This window comes from Myotis davidii, unplaced genomic scaffold (genome assembly GCF_000327345.1).
Source record: "Myotis davidii unplaced genomic scaffold, ASM32734v1 scaffold395, whole genome shotgun sequence".
In the NCBI taxonomy this organism is placed as follows: Eukaryota; Metazoa; Chordata; class Mammalia; order Chiroptera; family Vespertilionidae; genus Myotis; species Myotis davidii.
This window is the reverse complement of record NW_006287904.1, coordinates 1,958,452-1,972,054: the sequence shown is the minus strand read 5'-3', so window position 1 is coordinate 1,972,054 and position 13,603 is coordinate 1,958,452. Positions and strand designations below refer to the sequence as shown.

The window sequence follows — 13,603 nt, the reverse complement described above, 5'->3', positions numbered from 1 at the left end:
CAGCATTAATAATTAAACCAAAGCATATGGCCCATATATCAATCCTGTGCAAGCTTCTACATTCTAGGATTCATTTGGACACTAGGCCTTTTAAAGACAAAAATATTTCTGAAGAGATATTCAGCTAAAATTGGTGGCATGTGAGAAAACTGACCTAGCAACAATATTATACATTTATAGAAACCATATATCAACAATACAAACACTTCAAACCCAGCTCAAAAACCCTGGAGCAGCACTGCTCAGTAGAAATATAACTGGAGCCATAAGTGTAATTTTAATATTTCTAGTCAGCACATTTTTAAAAAATAGAAAGAAACAGGCAAATTTTAATTAATTGTATATATTTTAATTAATCCAATATACAATCAATACCAGAATTACTGAGATAATAAATTCTGAAATGTGGGTGTCACCTATTTAAACAGCACACCTTGTTAACAGCCACATTCCATGTGGTCAATAGCCACATGGGATGAGTGGATCTGTCCTGAATACTGTAGCCTTGGAATCTAAGAAATATGTTAAATACAAGTAGAGGAATTTTTTTTTTTGGTTAAGAAACCAAGTTTTCCATGTCATGGCACTTCAAAAATGATGTGTAAAAGAAATTGACTTTTTACTGGTTAAATTGCATTTCCTGAAACAATATATTTTAGAATTATATTAATTTTCTAAAAACCTTAAAATTTTTTAAGTGAGGTATAATTTACATACATTAAAGTACACCATTTTTGCCCTAGCTGGTTTGGCTCAATGGATAGAGTGTGTCGGCCTGCGGACTAAAGGGTCCCGAGTTTGATTCCGGTCAAGGGCACATGCCTGGGTTGTGGGCTTAATCCTCAGTAGGGGGCGTACAGGAGGCAACCAATCAATGATTCTCTCTCATCACTGATGTTTCTATCTCCCTCTCCCTCCTTCTCTGAAATCAATAAAAATTTATTTTAAAAAATACACCATTTTAAGTGTACGGCTTGATAAGGTTGAATATACACACATATATATTAGCATACAGAACGTTTCTGTCATCCCAGAATAATTCCTTCTAGTCAATTTCCCAACCACTGTTCTAATTGCTATCAATATAAATTATTTTGTATAGTTTTGTCCATCATATAAATGGTACAAATGGAACTATATAATATGTACCTTATACTAAGTAAAAAAAAAACCCACAAATATTTGAGATTCAAATCATGTTAACTTGGGCATCAGTAATTTCTTCCTTTTTTTATATAGCTGAGAGTACTCTAATAGATAGAATAAATCACACATTTAGTTATCCATTCTCTTATGAATGGATAGCTGGATTATTTTCTAGTTTTTGTATATCATGAGTAAAGCTGCTATAAAATTCTTGTGTGGACAAGTTTTCATTTCTCTTGTCTAAATACCTAGAAATAGAATCATCTTTTATTGTAAAAACTTAATATCAGAGCATTTGTTTAATTCAAGGCTGAACTATGCGTTTTCCTAACTGAATGAAACTGATGAACACACACACCTTTCTTGATCCATTATATCAGTACCTCTAATTTCATCTGAGCCTCACAATTAAACTATTTAATTTCGCAGACATTTCCCTGATTTGGGGGCAAATTTCTGTTTTAATTGTGAAACTACTTTTCTGAAACCTACCTTGATTTTATAGTATGGAATCTCTCAACTAATTCAGGTGTCATATGCCTTCTGAAAGCATACTTGTAACCTGGTTAGAATGAGTACTTTTTGGAGCCATCTGCCTTTATGTACAAATGAAAAACAACAAAACCAAACCAAACCAAAAAAATGGAAAATACTCAAAACGCTGTGGACCCGTAAGAAGTGGTCATCAGAACAGTCATGATAATTTACTGCTTATTAGTTATGCTGGAAACAGGAAATGAGGTTTTGCATTGGTGTCTTGGGTATTATAGAGCACAAAGGGGTCAAATATAATAGTCCATAAAAACTAAACTATTCACTAGTCACACACATTTCCAATCACAAATAAGAATTCAGGACAGAAATAGATGAAATCTCTAAGAATTCACGATCCTAACAGAACCGGCGTGCTCCTTCCCTCTACAGAAGACAGCTGGCTCCTGCCACAGAACTGCTCTTGATCATACCCAACTGCATTGTGAGCTTTTATAGTCTTAAAAATTACGATACTAATCTTTCATGACTATTTCCCTGCACCATTTGTCTCCACATTACCATGACTACTGTCTTGCATAGTAGTCCTTTTTATAAATTTACCCTAAGGCTCCTTCCATCTTGTCCCATTTCCTTTCTCCCATCTGCTCCGTAAGAAAGAAAGGTTAATATAAACCGAACCCATCTTCGCCTCACTTTATGACGATGAAACTCCCTATGGAAATCCTTCACCGTTTCCACAAAAATAGGGAAGTAATTTTAATTTTCCCTGAAAATCACCAATCCTCCTGCTAGGTAAGACATGGAAAGCAAAGAATTATGCCATGAGAAGTACAAAGCTCTTCGAGAAGTAGGCCACCCTGCACATACCCTTTTCTTTAATGCCATTTTCAGAATATAAAGTTAATTTAGACCATTCTGCAGCTGTTCAAATCAACTATTATGGGATAATACACTTCTTACGTTGCATGCAAAAATTAAGAACCCTAAAATGAGTATTCATTCAAATAAATCTATAGAAATTAAATCAAGTTTCAAAATGGTTTCAAATACCTTCTTCTTTAAGAAGTCCCCATAGATTGTGTAAAATGATATTCACTGAAGCACTATTTATAATAGCAAAGGCTGAAACATTGTAAGTAGCCAAATATAAAGGAATGTTAAATAAATTGTGATACCATATAATGCAACGTTATGCACCCATTAGAAAGAATGAAACAGAGATCTGTACTAATATCAAACAATAAGATACACATAAAGTCAAATGGGAAAAGTAAGGTATAGAGAAGTATGGACACTATGCAATTGCTAGTATAAAAACCCCACCATATATACATATGCTGGAATTGACAAATACATAACCTACCCAAACTGATACAGAAATAGAAAATGTGAATAAAACTCTTCTATTGAAGAAATTGAATTCATTATAAAAAATTCACCACAGAGAAAACCCTAGGCCAGATGGTTCCACTGGTGAATTCTAGCAAACATCTGAGAAGAAATATTTATCATACATAAACTCTTTCAGCGAACACTTCTCAATTCATTTATATGTTCAGCATAACCCTGACACCAAAACCTGACCAAAGACATTACAAAAAAACCATGACCCAATCTTCCTTGTGAACATAGAAGCAAATATTCCTAACAAAATATTAACAAATTGAATCCAACAATTTACAAAAAGGGCAATATATTCTGATTAACAGTGTTTGTCACGAGACTAAAGGTTAGCTTAACATCTGACATTCAATCAATGTAATTCATAATCTTAAAAAGAATAAGAGAGATTAAAAACAATGTGCTCGCCCTAACCGGTTTGGCTCAGTGGATAGAGCGTCGGCCTGCGGACTGAAAAGTCCCAGGTTCGATTCCGGTCAAGGGCATGTACCTTGGTTGCGGGCACATCCCCAGTAGGAGGTGTGCAGGAGGCAGCTAATCGATGTTTCTCTCTCATTGATGTTTCTAACTAGCGCTCTCCCTTCCTCTCTGTAAAAAAATCAATAAAATATATTTTTTTAAAAATTAAAAAAACAACAACAATGTGCTCCTTTCAGTAAATGCAATACTAATTTTGTTTGGATACTCACTTTAAGTTTTCTAATTCCTGTTTTCTTAATGGAGAAGAGGGTGGAGCTGGAATGAATTTATCTCCTTCATGACTTTTACTGCTAAAATAAAGAAGGACTCTTAATTATGAAGAGCAATAAATAAAAAATTAAATGTAAAATTTTGTTTTCTATGCATTTTTTTGTAATGAAAGTACAAAAGAGGCAAAACAATGAAATATGCTTATAAGTTGGTATCATTGATGTGTTAAAGCTATATTGTTTATTAGTTTCTTTCCCCCAGCACACAATACTGCTTTAAAAACCTCTAATTCAAAACATTATCTCCATCATACAAAAAAACCCACTTCAAGATTTTCACACATTTCTCATTCTTCTGATGACCTTCTATCAACTATGGTAAAACATAACCCCTTCATGGAGAGAGAAAAAAAAAAACCCACAATTTTTTTTTCCAGATTTTCTATATTAAACACGTATTTCTATTATCATTAAGAAAAAATGCTAAGATAGGAGACTTGAGTTTAAAGGTGCCATGTGTAAAAAAAGAACACTCTCTGTATAAAATGGTGTTTGTTTATTACTAAATAAACTGTTTCAATTTCTATAGATTGGTGTAATTTTAGGATTTAAGTATTTATTTAAAAATATTTCATTAATTTTTAGAGAGAAAGGGATAAGGAGAAAGAGAAACATCTATGTGAGAGGGGAACATCTATCACCTGCCTCCTGCAGGCCCCTTCGGATCGAACCGCAACCCGGGCATGTGCTGCCTGGGAATGGAATTACAACCTTCTGGGACACGGGACGATGCCCAACCAACTAAGCCACAGTGGCCAGAGTACTTCTTTTATCAAAAGTGAAAAAAAAAAATTCAAACAAACACTTATACTTTCCTTCCTTATTATTCAAAATGGAGAATTTTGGAAATTCGGGGTGAAGATTTCAGGGATTCACCTGCAGCACACAGAGGCTTGCTTATTAATAAAGTCCCGAAGGGATTCTGCCGAGGAGATTCAAAGGGATTAGAATACCTGCAAGTTTCACTGCTTTCGCTGCTCTCAGTGTTCCCACCTAGCTGATTGCTGTTTTTAGACCCATTTTCCTGCTTCAGATCCTGCTGTTCTTCAGGTAACAGCAACAAGGCATTTCTGAGACAAATGGCTGCAAACTCCATACTGGCTACAGGAATGGCTGAAGACTGTCCATCACTTAAAAGGACAAAATCAAATTAGCTACGTAAATAACATAAAAATAAATAGCATTTTTTCATTATCAGAAATAAAACCAATATAATTGTAAATGAAAACGTTGCCCTGTGATAGGTAGAAATTTTAATATAAGCAGTTATAAGAGAATGCTTAAAGCTCAAATTGTAAATACAAGGTGCAAAAAGTATACAGATTGCAAGTATATACATTATACCCATTATTGTTAACGGATTAGAGGAGTTATCAACAAGAAAAATTGTAATGAGGGCCAAGACAGGCATAATGAGAATTGGAAACAAGGGAAGGAAGATTTCCACATTTGAGCCTTGTTTTGGTTGATTTTTAACTTTGAAAAATGCCTTTATTAAGTTTTGCAAAAGCAGCATTATTTGTCTTATAATTTTGTTGAGATTTTATATAACTTTATTTGCTTTGATATCAAACTAAACCGAAACTAAATAGGCTTATTAGGAAATACATAAATGTGAAAATTAGTAACAATTTTGAAATTGTAGGAAAGTGATATGCTATATCAAGTCCTTAAAAAAAAATCTGCATTGTAGTTGAAATAAATTAATACCAAAATATTGTGTGCCAGATACTATTCTAAAACTTTGGGAAAACTTTGAAATGGTAGTGAACAAATTTTATGCTGGGGGAAAAAAAGCACGAAGTTTTTTAAAAAGCCTACTACTTTAGAAATACTAGCAACTCTAAATTGGAATCCTTATACAAGATAAAGACGTTCATATTTAACTATAGATTTTTTTACATGTGATGGATTTATATTGCTTTGGATGTTTTATGTATTCGTACCTTTTCCTCCTAATACAAAGAATTCGCTTTAGGGACTATGAGAAAATTACCTAAAAGTTAACAATGACACTACAAAAAGGAAACATCGAGATGCCCTCTTCTGGACATTCTGAATAATGGCACTGACTAGACGAGGGCTTGATTCAGCTCCCAGGAATGTAACAAACCAAAGTCCCATGACAGGTAACATTCACTATGCACCTATTTTGAAATAGTCATAAAACTTAGTTGCAAGGTGGTTCCTCCTATGAAATAATAGGAGGAACTTTCTCTTTGCAAATACTTACTTATACACTGTGTTCTGTATGGACTGTGAGGCCAGAACGATCTTACGGTGATAGCCTTGACCAACAATAGACTGTACAATTCCTTTTTTACTGGGAAGACCTTTAGTTTCTTGTTCAGAAGTCTACAAAATACAAATAATTTCTCATTAATTTAATGGAGCTGTAAAACAGGGTATGAAAAATGACCCACTACCTTTCCAGTTACTCTAAGAAAGTTCTTAAGATGCATCAACGTGGAGTTTTTGGTGATACAGGAAATACATTCAGTATTGAAGAAGAGTCCATGGGCTGACAGTCTGTGTGACATATGCTATGCTTCATTAATATGAGGTTTGAGGTAGTTCTAAGGAACAAAGGCAATTTAAGTATGACCTAAGCATGTACTCAGAACAATTTATTTAGGACATTCTACCCCTCCAGGCACTATGCTGCATATTACGGACACTTTGACATCAGAGTAAAGAAAAAGAGAGTCACAGAAACACAGTGAAGAAGAAAAGGGAGGCAGCTCCACTTCCTAAAACACAGATTTTTTTCCCCCTTTTTTTCCTTCCTTTCTTTCTTGATTAAGGTATTACATATGTATCCTTATCCCCCCACTGCCTCCCTACCCCCTACCCCTTTTAAAAATATATTTTTATTGATTTCAGAGAGGAAGGGAGAGGGGAGAGAAAGATAAAAACATCAATGATGAGAGAAAATCATTGATCGGCTGCCTCATGCACGCCCCCTATGGGGATCGAGCCTGCAACCTGAGCATGTGCCCTTCACAGGAATGGAACCTGGGACCAATATTTTTCCTTCTTAAAGTGAAAGTATTAATTAATTTTTCAACAACATATGAACTTTAATAAGTTACCTATATTAAGACTTACATGGGCACATGTAAAAATATACGTAGTTTAAATACTTAAGTCTTTTAAAATATATATATATTTAAAACAGTCTTTTAAAAAATGTATTTTTATTGATTTCCAAGATGAAGGAAGAGGGAGAGAGAGAGAGAAACATCAATGATGAGAGAGAATAATTAGCTGGCTGCTTCCTGCACGCCCCACACTGGGGAGCAAGCCTGCAACCTGGGCAAGTGTCCTGACTGGGAACTGAACTGTGACCTCCTGGTTCATAGGTCAATGCTCAATCACTGAGCCCCACTGGCCGGGCAATAAAAATATATTTTTAAAAAAAAATAATAAAGGCTTCAGCCCCAACTACTCCCAGTATTTTTAAAAAATCATACATAATTAAAATATTGATTATTTTATAATGTCTTCGCAGTAACAGCACTAACAAATCTTGAGTTTTAGAACTCAGAAAAATAAGTGGTACATTTTCAGAAAAGTAAATGGTATATTTTATGTTCTTTTAAAATGCCTTATCTTACATTGGTTAAATACTCTCCCTACAATTGAGTCTGATGCTTTCTATTTAGCAGATATTTTCTCACATATTATACACTACCCACCTAGATATCAGTCCTGCTTGTGCCAAAAGGTCTGAAGCAACCAACATACCTCAGGTAAACAGGACCAAATGATCTCCTTAGTATCACCAATTTAACAATTAAGTTGGTTCATTTTATTAAAAAATAAATTTGTTTCTGAGACTACAAATTGCCTTCTTCAGCGTCCCCTGTCCTGACCAAGTGAAAGAAAATTTACAGAATTTCACTTGGAGTTTCTTGTTGCTCCTATTGGGATTTTGCTTTCTGATTATGAGAGCATTCTGGCTTGTTTTCACTATCATTTTAGGCCACTTCAGGTCATTTTTAAGAGGAGAAACACAAAGAGATAATTATTCATTTCCTATTATTAGCATAGACTAATACCAGAGTGTAATCTGGTCGCATAGATACCAGAGTGTTCTGGTATCTACCAAGTTATGGCAACCAAGTCATCTTGACCATTTTTTAAAAATTACAAATTTTTAAACTTTCTAGAAAAAAGGGGGGGAGGGTCTGCAATCCACAGAACGAAGACAATTCTAAAAATACTATTTCTAAAAATATGTAATTTGAAAAGAAAATATTAAACCTTAATATGTGTCTCTACTCCCAGGAAGACGTAATGCCCTGGTTTCCATTAACTGTACTACAAGAGAATGGCCTACATTCATAAATGGATTAAGTAAAATAGCAATTTCCAGAGAGCCTTTTATTTTTAAAAAGTATAAATTCTGCCTAGAATTGTCAGTTAATTTTAACAATTATCCAATAAGCAAACTGTCATGTAGAAGGAAAAGTAAGATGGAATAAATCAATGACACAAACTTGCAGATGTTTTCAGGAAGTGCTGTCTAGGAGGAGGAGAGCCCAAACACCTTCTATCACCTACGGCAGGCCTGCCAGGCAGCACTCCATGCCACCGCCTCCAATCCACAGACCTCAAGAGCACAGCAAGGGTGAGGGGGGGTTCGGAAATGGTGATACAGACATCTGGTAATTCTGATACAACCTGTCTTCCCCTGCTCCCACTGACCACTCCTCACTTGAGATACAAAGGCTTCCACTCAGTGCCTTGTGGAGATAACCTAGGCATGGACACCGACGTTAACTGGCCTATTTCTCTTAGACACTGTGGATAAGTGTGTGTCAGAGGGAAACAGCCTGGTAATTATGATCTCTGAACCAATTACTGAATCAAAATAAAGCCTCGGGCCCAGCTGGTGTGGTTCAGTGGTTGAGGGCTCAATCCCCAGTGTGGAGCGTGCAGAAGACAACCAATCAATGATTCTCTCTCATCATAAATGTTTCTACCTCTCTCTCCTTCTCCCTTTCTCTCTGAAATCAACAAAAATACTGATATATTTTTAAAAAATAAATAAAAGTAAAGCTCCGGGCACTGAAGGGAATGCAGTGTAATGCAGTCCTCTCCACACTCACTAGGTTATCACCAGCCCTTCTCTAATCGCCTGGCACACACAGCATTCTCACACCCACTGATGACATGGCCCCTGTTGGTCAGCCACTGTTCCAACAGGTATGAGCTTGTTGGCTTCAACTCTGTAATGTGAGTGCTGATACCTGTTGCCATACTTACCAAGAATCAGAATGTTAACAAATGACTTTTGGAACCTAAAATTTTTTGTCCAGCTATTAAAGAACAGAAGACTCTATAAATTCCCTGAGAGTTAAAAAGGGGATGAGGTCTGGTAGATTTCCAAGTATGTTTTGCTTTCCATGTAACAGTATGTGTATGGGGTGGGAGTGAGGGGGATGGGTGGAGAGTGAGGGTTCAAAAAGGTACCCAGGCAGCACTCACCCCCTTATTGGCAGCGATGCAGCATTCAGCCAGCCGCAGCCAGAGGCGGGGATTGGCGTGATAGACCTGAACAGCTTCGATCAGGCACTCGAAGGCAGCAAGAGGTCTTCCGATGTGAAGAAGCTGAATTCCACAGTTATACAGCAACTCATACCTCTTGTTGGTCAGCAATGTACACATGGGTCGTCCTGAAAATTTTTTGCCTAATGATAAACATTAGGTGGGAATCAATCATTAGATTTAAAATAGCAGTTACTTAATGGAAAACATTCATTCCCTAAGTACTTAAACACTACTTTGTTTAATACCACTGACCCCAGTGTGACATTTAAGAGCTCTCATCAATGACAATCTCCAACCCCCAACCCACAAGTATTTGCCAGAGTCATTTCCGTTGTCTGTGTTGCCAAAAAGTGAGAGCCACCCAGGCCACACATACTCCAGGAAGGCAAAGAGAAGAGAGAGGACCCACTCTCACGTCTTTGAATCGTACACATTTTAGAGCCTGCAAAAAGATTCCACTCTTTTTACTTTAAATTTGGTTAATTATTGTCATGTACTTTTTATTAACCAGAAGTATTCAGTTAATGTTATGGTGTTACATAATTTTACTGTGGAAATAAAAGTTAATGTGCTATACCTATAATAACTATCATTCACTCACTCAGAGTTTCACCATCAATAATAAAATAAGACTATTAATGATTTTGAATACATTTTTCATAAATTAAATAGTTTTTTAAATTCAAAGCTAAACGATTGCTTGATTTTAAGCATTTCAAATCAAGAACCTATATAATATGAATATTAAAGGAATAAATTTCAGTAATTGCTTAAAGATTGCCAGGTGCTGCCAACAGTACCACATGTGAAACCCTGAAAAGAAGCTATAACATTAGTTTGGCACAATCAAGAAATCGTCAAAAATTACTATGTTTTTTAACATTACCATATGGGATTACTGATTTTCAAATCTATGAAAAAAAGGGAATTAAAATGTCTTTGATAATTACTCTTAACTCCTTGCTATTCAAATATCTACTAAAAATCCCCACTGTCAAACTTGTTGGGCAGGGTCAGTGATAACTGTAGATGCACACAGCATGCATTTTGACCAGATGCTTGCTCTCTGAACTCAGACTTTCCTCAAGTAGTAAAATATAAACTGTTCCCCAGCAAAGGGCATACCTGGATCAGTGCTGCCTGCACTGAGCTGTGCACAGACATTGTCATTCTCCTGTAGAGCTTTTTTAAAGTAGAAAATTCCCAAATTGTGCTTGCTCATGGCAAAATGGATGCAACCAAGATTATTCCAGAACATACATCGCAAGCATTCACCTGAGAAAAACACAAATAAGTTTGTCCACAGACAAATTTTACTGTTGATGTACATCATACAAGAATTGGGCTTATCTAACATGAGTTAATTCTATATGCAATTCCACATAGTCCCTATAGAACTGTTTATAAGGCATTTGAAATTTAGGAAACATCTGAAAACTTTGTAAGCTCCCTTTCCTCTTTTTTTTTTTAAGCCTCACCTAAGGATATGTTTTTATTGGTATGTAGAGAGAGAAGAGGGAGAGAGAGAAACATCGATCAGTTGCCTCCCATACACACCGTGACCTGGGATTGAACCTGCAACCTAGGTATATGCCCTGACCAGGAACCTGTTGGTGTACAGATGACACTTCAACCAACTGAGCCACCCTACCAGGGCAAACTCCCTTTCCCTTTTTTTTTTCTTTTCCTTGTAAATGTTTATTTTTCTTTCTTTTTTTCTTTTTAACAATATACAAAATAAATCTATTACCAGATTCCCTGTCCCTTTAAAATGTCATTTATTAAAGGGAATAAACCAACCCCGCATAATGATTTAATTAGCCTGTTCATGCTTTTTTCATGATGTAATTTTATTTATCTATTTTAAAAAATATACTTTTTATTGATTTTAGAAAGGAAGAGAGAGAGAGAGAGAGAGATAGAAACATCAATGAGCAGAGAGAATCACTGACTGGCTGCCTCCTGCACACCCCCTACTGGGGATTGAGCCTGCAAGCGGGCCAGCTGGGCTCTGATGTAATTTTAAATCATTATAGGCAACAGATTAAAAAAACTGCAAAAAAGGAAAAAATATTTATTAGTAAATTAATATATAGGTATTGCATCCACATAACAAAATACTATGTAGAAACTGAAAGAATTAAGTATATATGGAAACAGTGAAAATATGTTAAATGAAGAATAGCAAAAATACATAAAGCAGGATATATAAAATCCTGCTTTTGCTTTTTAAACTGTAAATCTCCACTACCCTGAGCACCTATCTTTTCATGCTAGTTGGGCATTTGTATTTCTTTTCTGGAACACTGCCTCTTCCTGTTTTTTACCCCTTTTTTTATTTGGTTACAGATGTTTTTCTACTGGGTACCTGTTTAGAAAGCTTCTGTCACATCTGTTTCAAATATTTCCCCCTCTGCCAGTTTGTCATCTGTCTTGTGATTTGGTCCAGTGTATCTGTGTTTATTGTTTATGTTTTTAATCATAAAAAGTTTCATTTTTTAAAAAAAATATATTTTATTGATTTTTTACAGAGAGGAAGGGAGAGAGACAGAGAGCTAGAAACATCGATGAGAGAGCAACATCAATCAGCTGCCTCCCGCACATCTCCTACTGGGGATGTGCCCGCAACCCAGGTACATGCCCTTGACCGGAATCGAACCTGGGACCCTTCAGTCCGCAGGCCGACGCTCTATCCACTGAGCCAAACCGGTTTTGGCAAAAGTTTCATATTTTATGTGGTCAAATTTAGTAAGCTTTCCCAAGTGCTATGGTTCTTAGATTTTGGATAATGTTTAATCAAGGCTCCCCTACCACAAAATTAATATCTTCCTCCAAGTTGCTTTTGTGATTTTATTTTCACATTTTAATCCTTCATCTCTCTGGACTGTATTTTGGTGTAATGGAAGCAATCCAAGCTTTAGTTTTCCTTTTCTAAATGGCTTCCCAAACATTCTAAAACAGCTTACTGATAGTCCATCTTTTCCTCAATGATATAAAATGCCTGACTAGACTGACAAAATTAATAATCAGGATAGTCAATGCTTAATACTAAAAACTAAATGTTGGCTTTTGAACTATTTTAAAATTAAGCAATGACTGTATTTTAAAAAGAAAAACTATGCTAAGGTAAAAATATAGTAGGAAATACACTAAAATGTTTAAGTGAGGTTGCTTCAGGGTAGTGGTATTGTGACCAATTTTTTTAAACTTCTATTCCCAAATCTCCTCTAATAAGCATATTTTATCAGCAACAAAAAAAATAAAGTTTATATGAGGGAAGCAAATTAACAATTTAAAAATTAATAGTTATAAAAAAATAAACATATAAAATATACAACTATTATATAAAAATATTTCCTATTAAATGATGGTAACTGTCAATTAGTCAACAACATGCCCTGCTCCCAACTCCATTTTAGACTGCCAATATCAATTCTGAAATCTGAGCCAAGACAATCCTAAGCAAAATTTTCTCAAAGCATATTATCTGTGTAGTCTGAGAGATCATTTCAGTGATTAGGTGTTAATGGGCCCCTGAGGGGAAGCCATGACAACAAAAACATCAAAAATTAAAATTTAGCAGAATTAGAAATGGGTACTGGGGGGGAGGGGGGGGGCGGGAAGCAACAAAGGGTAGAAGAGCCAGGAAGAAAATACAAAAATTTCACCATTTTCTTTTACCTGTTTTCAAGAATCCTGGATGTTCAGCAATGTTTGAACTATTTAATAGCTTCACAGCTTTTCGATAATTGCCTCTTAAGTACTCAAAATTGCTTTTAAGAAACAGAGAGGGTGCAGACTGTAAAGAAAACATCAGTTACTTATAATTTGTTTTTAGATGCTCAATGAGATCATAATCACACTGTTGTGGTGGCCTGCGTTCAAGGGCATAAATGAACCAGTTAAGTCATGGTCACCAAAACGAGGCTCTCCCTCAAGTGTTCCCTGACTCAGGGGTAACAACTGTTTCTTACATTACAATGATTTATTTTTCTGTTTGCCTTTCCCTATGGCTATGATATCCTTTAAGGCAAGGATCATGCTTTTATTTTTTTAATCTCAAAAAAAGGATTCATAATGACTGCCTGGCTATGTAGGCCTTGCCCCTCCTCTTAGGTCTAGGCTACAAATGTTCTCAAAAATCACTTGAGTACTGATCCAGTGGCTAATTTGAATCCTGCTTGGGATGTTCTAAGGTCAATTTTCCTGAACTATTCCTACTACAAACCATATCTTGTCATGATTTAATACTTTTT

General features: G+C 35.6%; 1 protein-coding gene across 4 annotated transcripts in view; it reads right to left on the bottom strand.

Moving 5' to 3' along the window:
• Nucleotides 1–13,603, bottom strand: part of CNOT10 (CCR4-NOT transcription complex subunit 10) — a 50,381-nt gene that overhangs the window by 15,401 nt on the left and 21,377 nt on the right. For 2 of the 4 annotated variants that reach the window (XM_006759592.2, XM_006759594.2), the window contains exons 8-13: nucleotides 13,029–13,146; nucleotides 10,473–10,622; nucleotides 9,285–9,487; nucleotides 6,025–6,146; nucleotides 4,745–4,921; nucleotides 3,732–3,812 (exon numbers count right to left, since the gene is read on the bottom strand). In XM_006759592.2, the coding sequence (XP_006759655.1) occupies nucleotides 3,732–3,812; nucleotides 4,745–4,921; nucleotides 6,025–6,146; nucleotides 9,285–9,487; nucleotides 10,473–10,622; nucleotides 13,029–13,146 (851 nt within the window). The remainder of the gene's footprint in view (nucleotides 1–3,731; nucleotides 3,813–4,744; nucleotides 4,922–6,024; nucleotides 6,147–9,284; nucleotides 9,488–10,472; nucleotides 10,623–13,028; nucleotides 13,147–13,603) is intronic. The other 2 variants (XM_006759593.2, XM_015561260.1) reach the window with 2 other exon arrangements.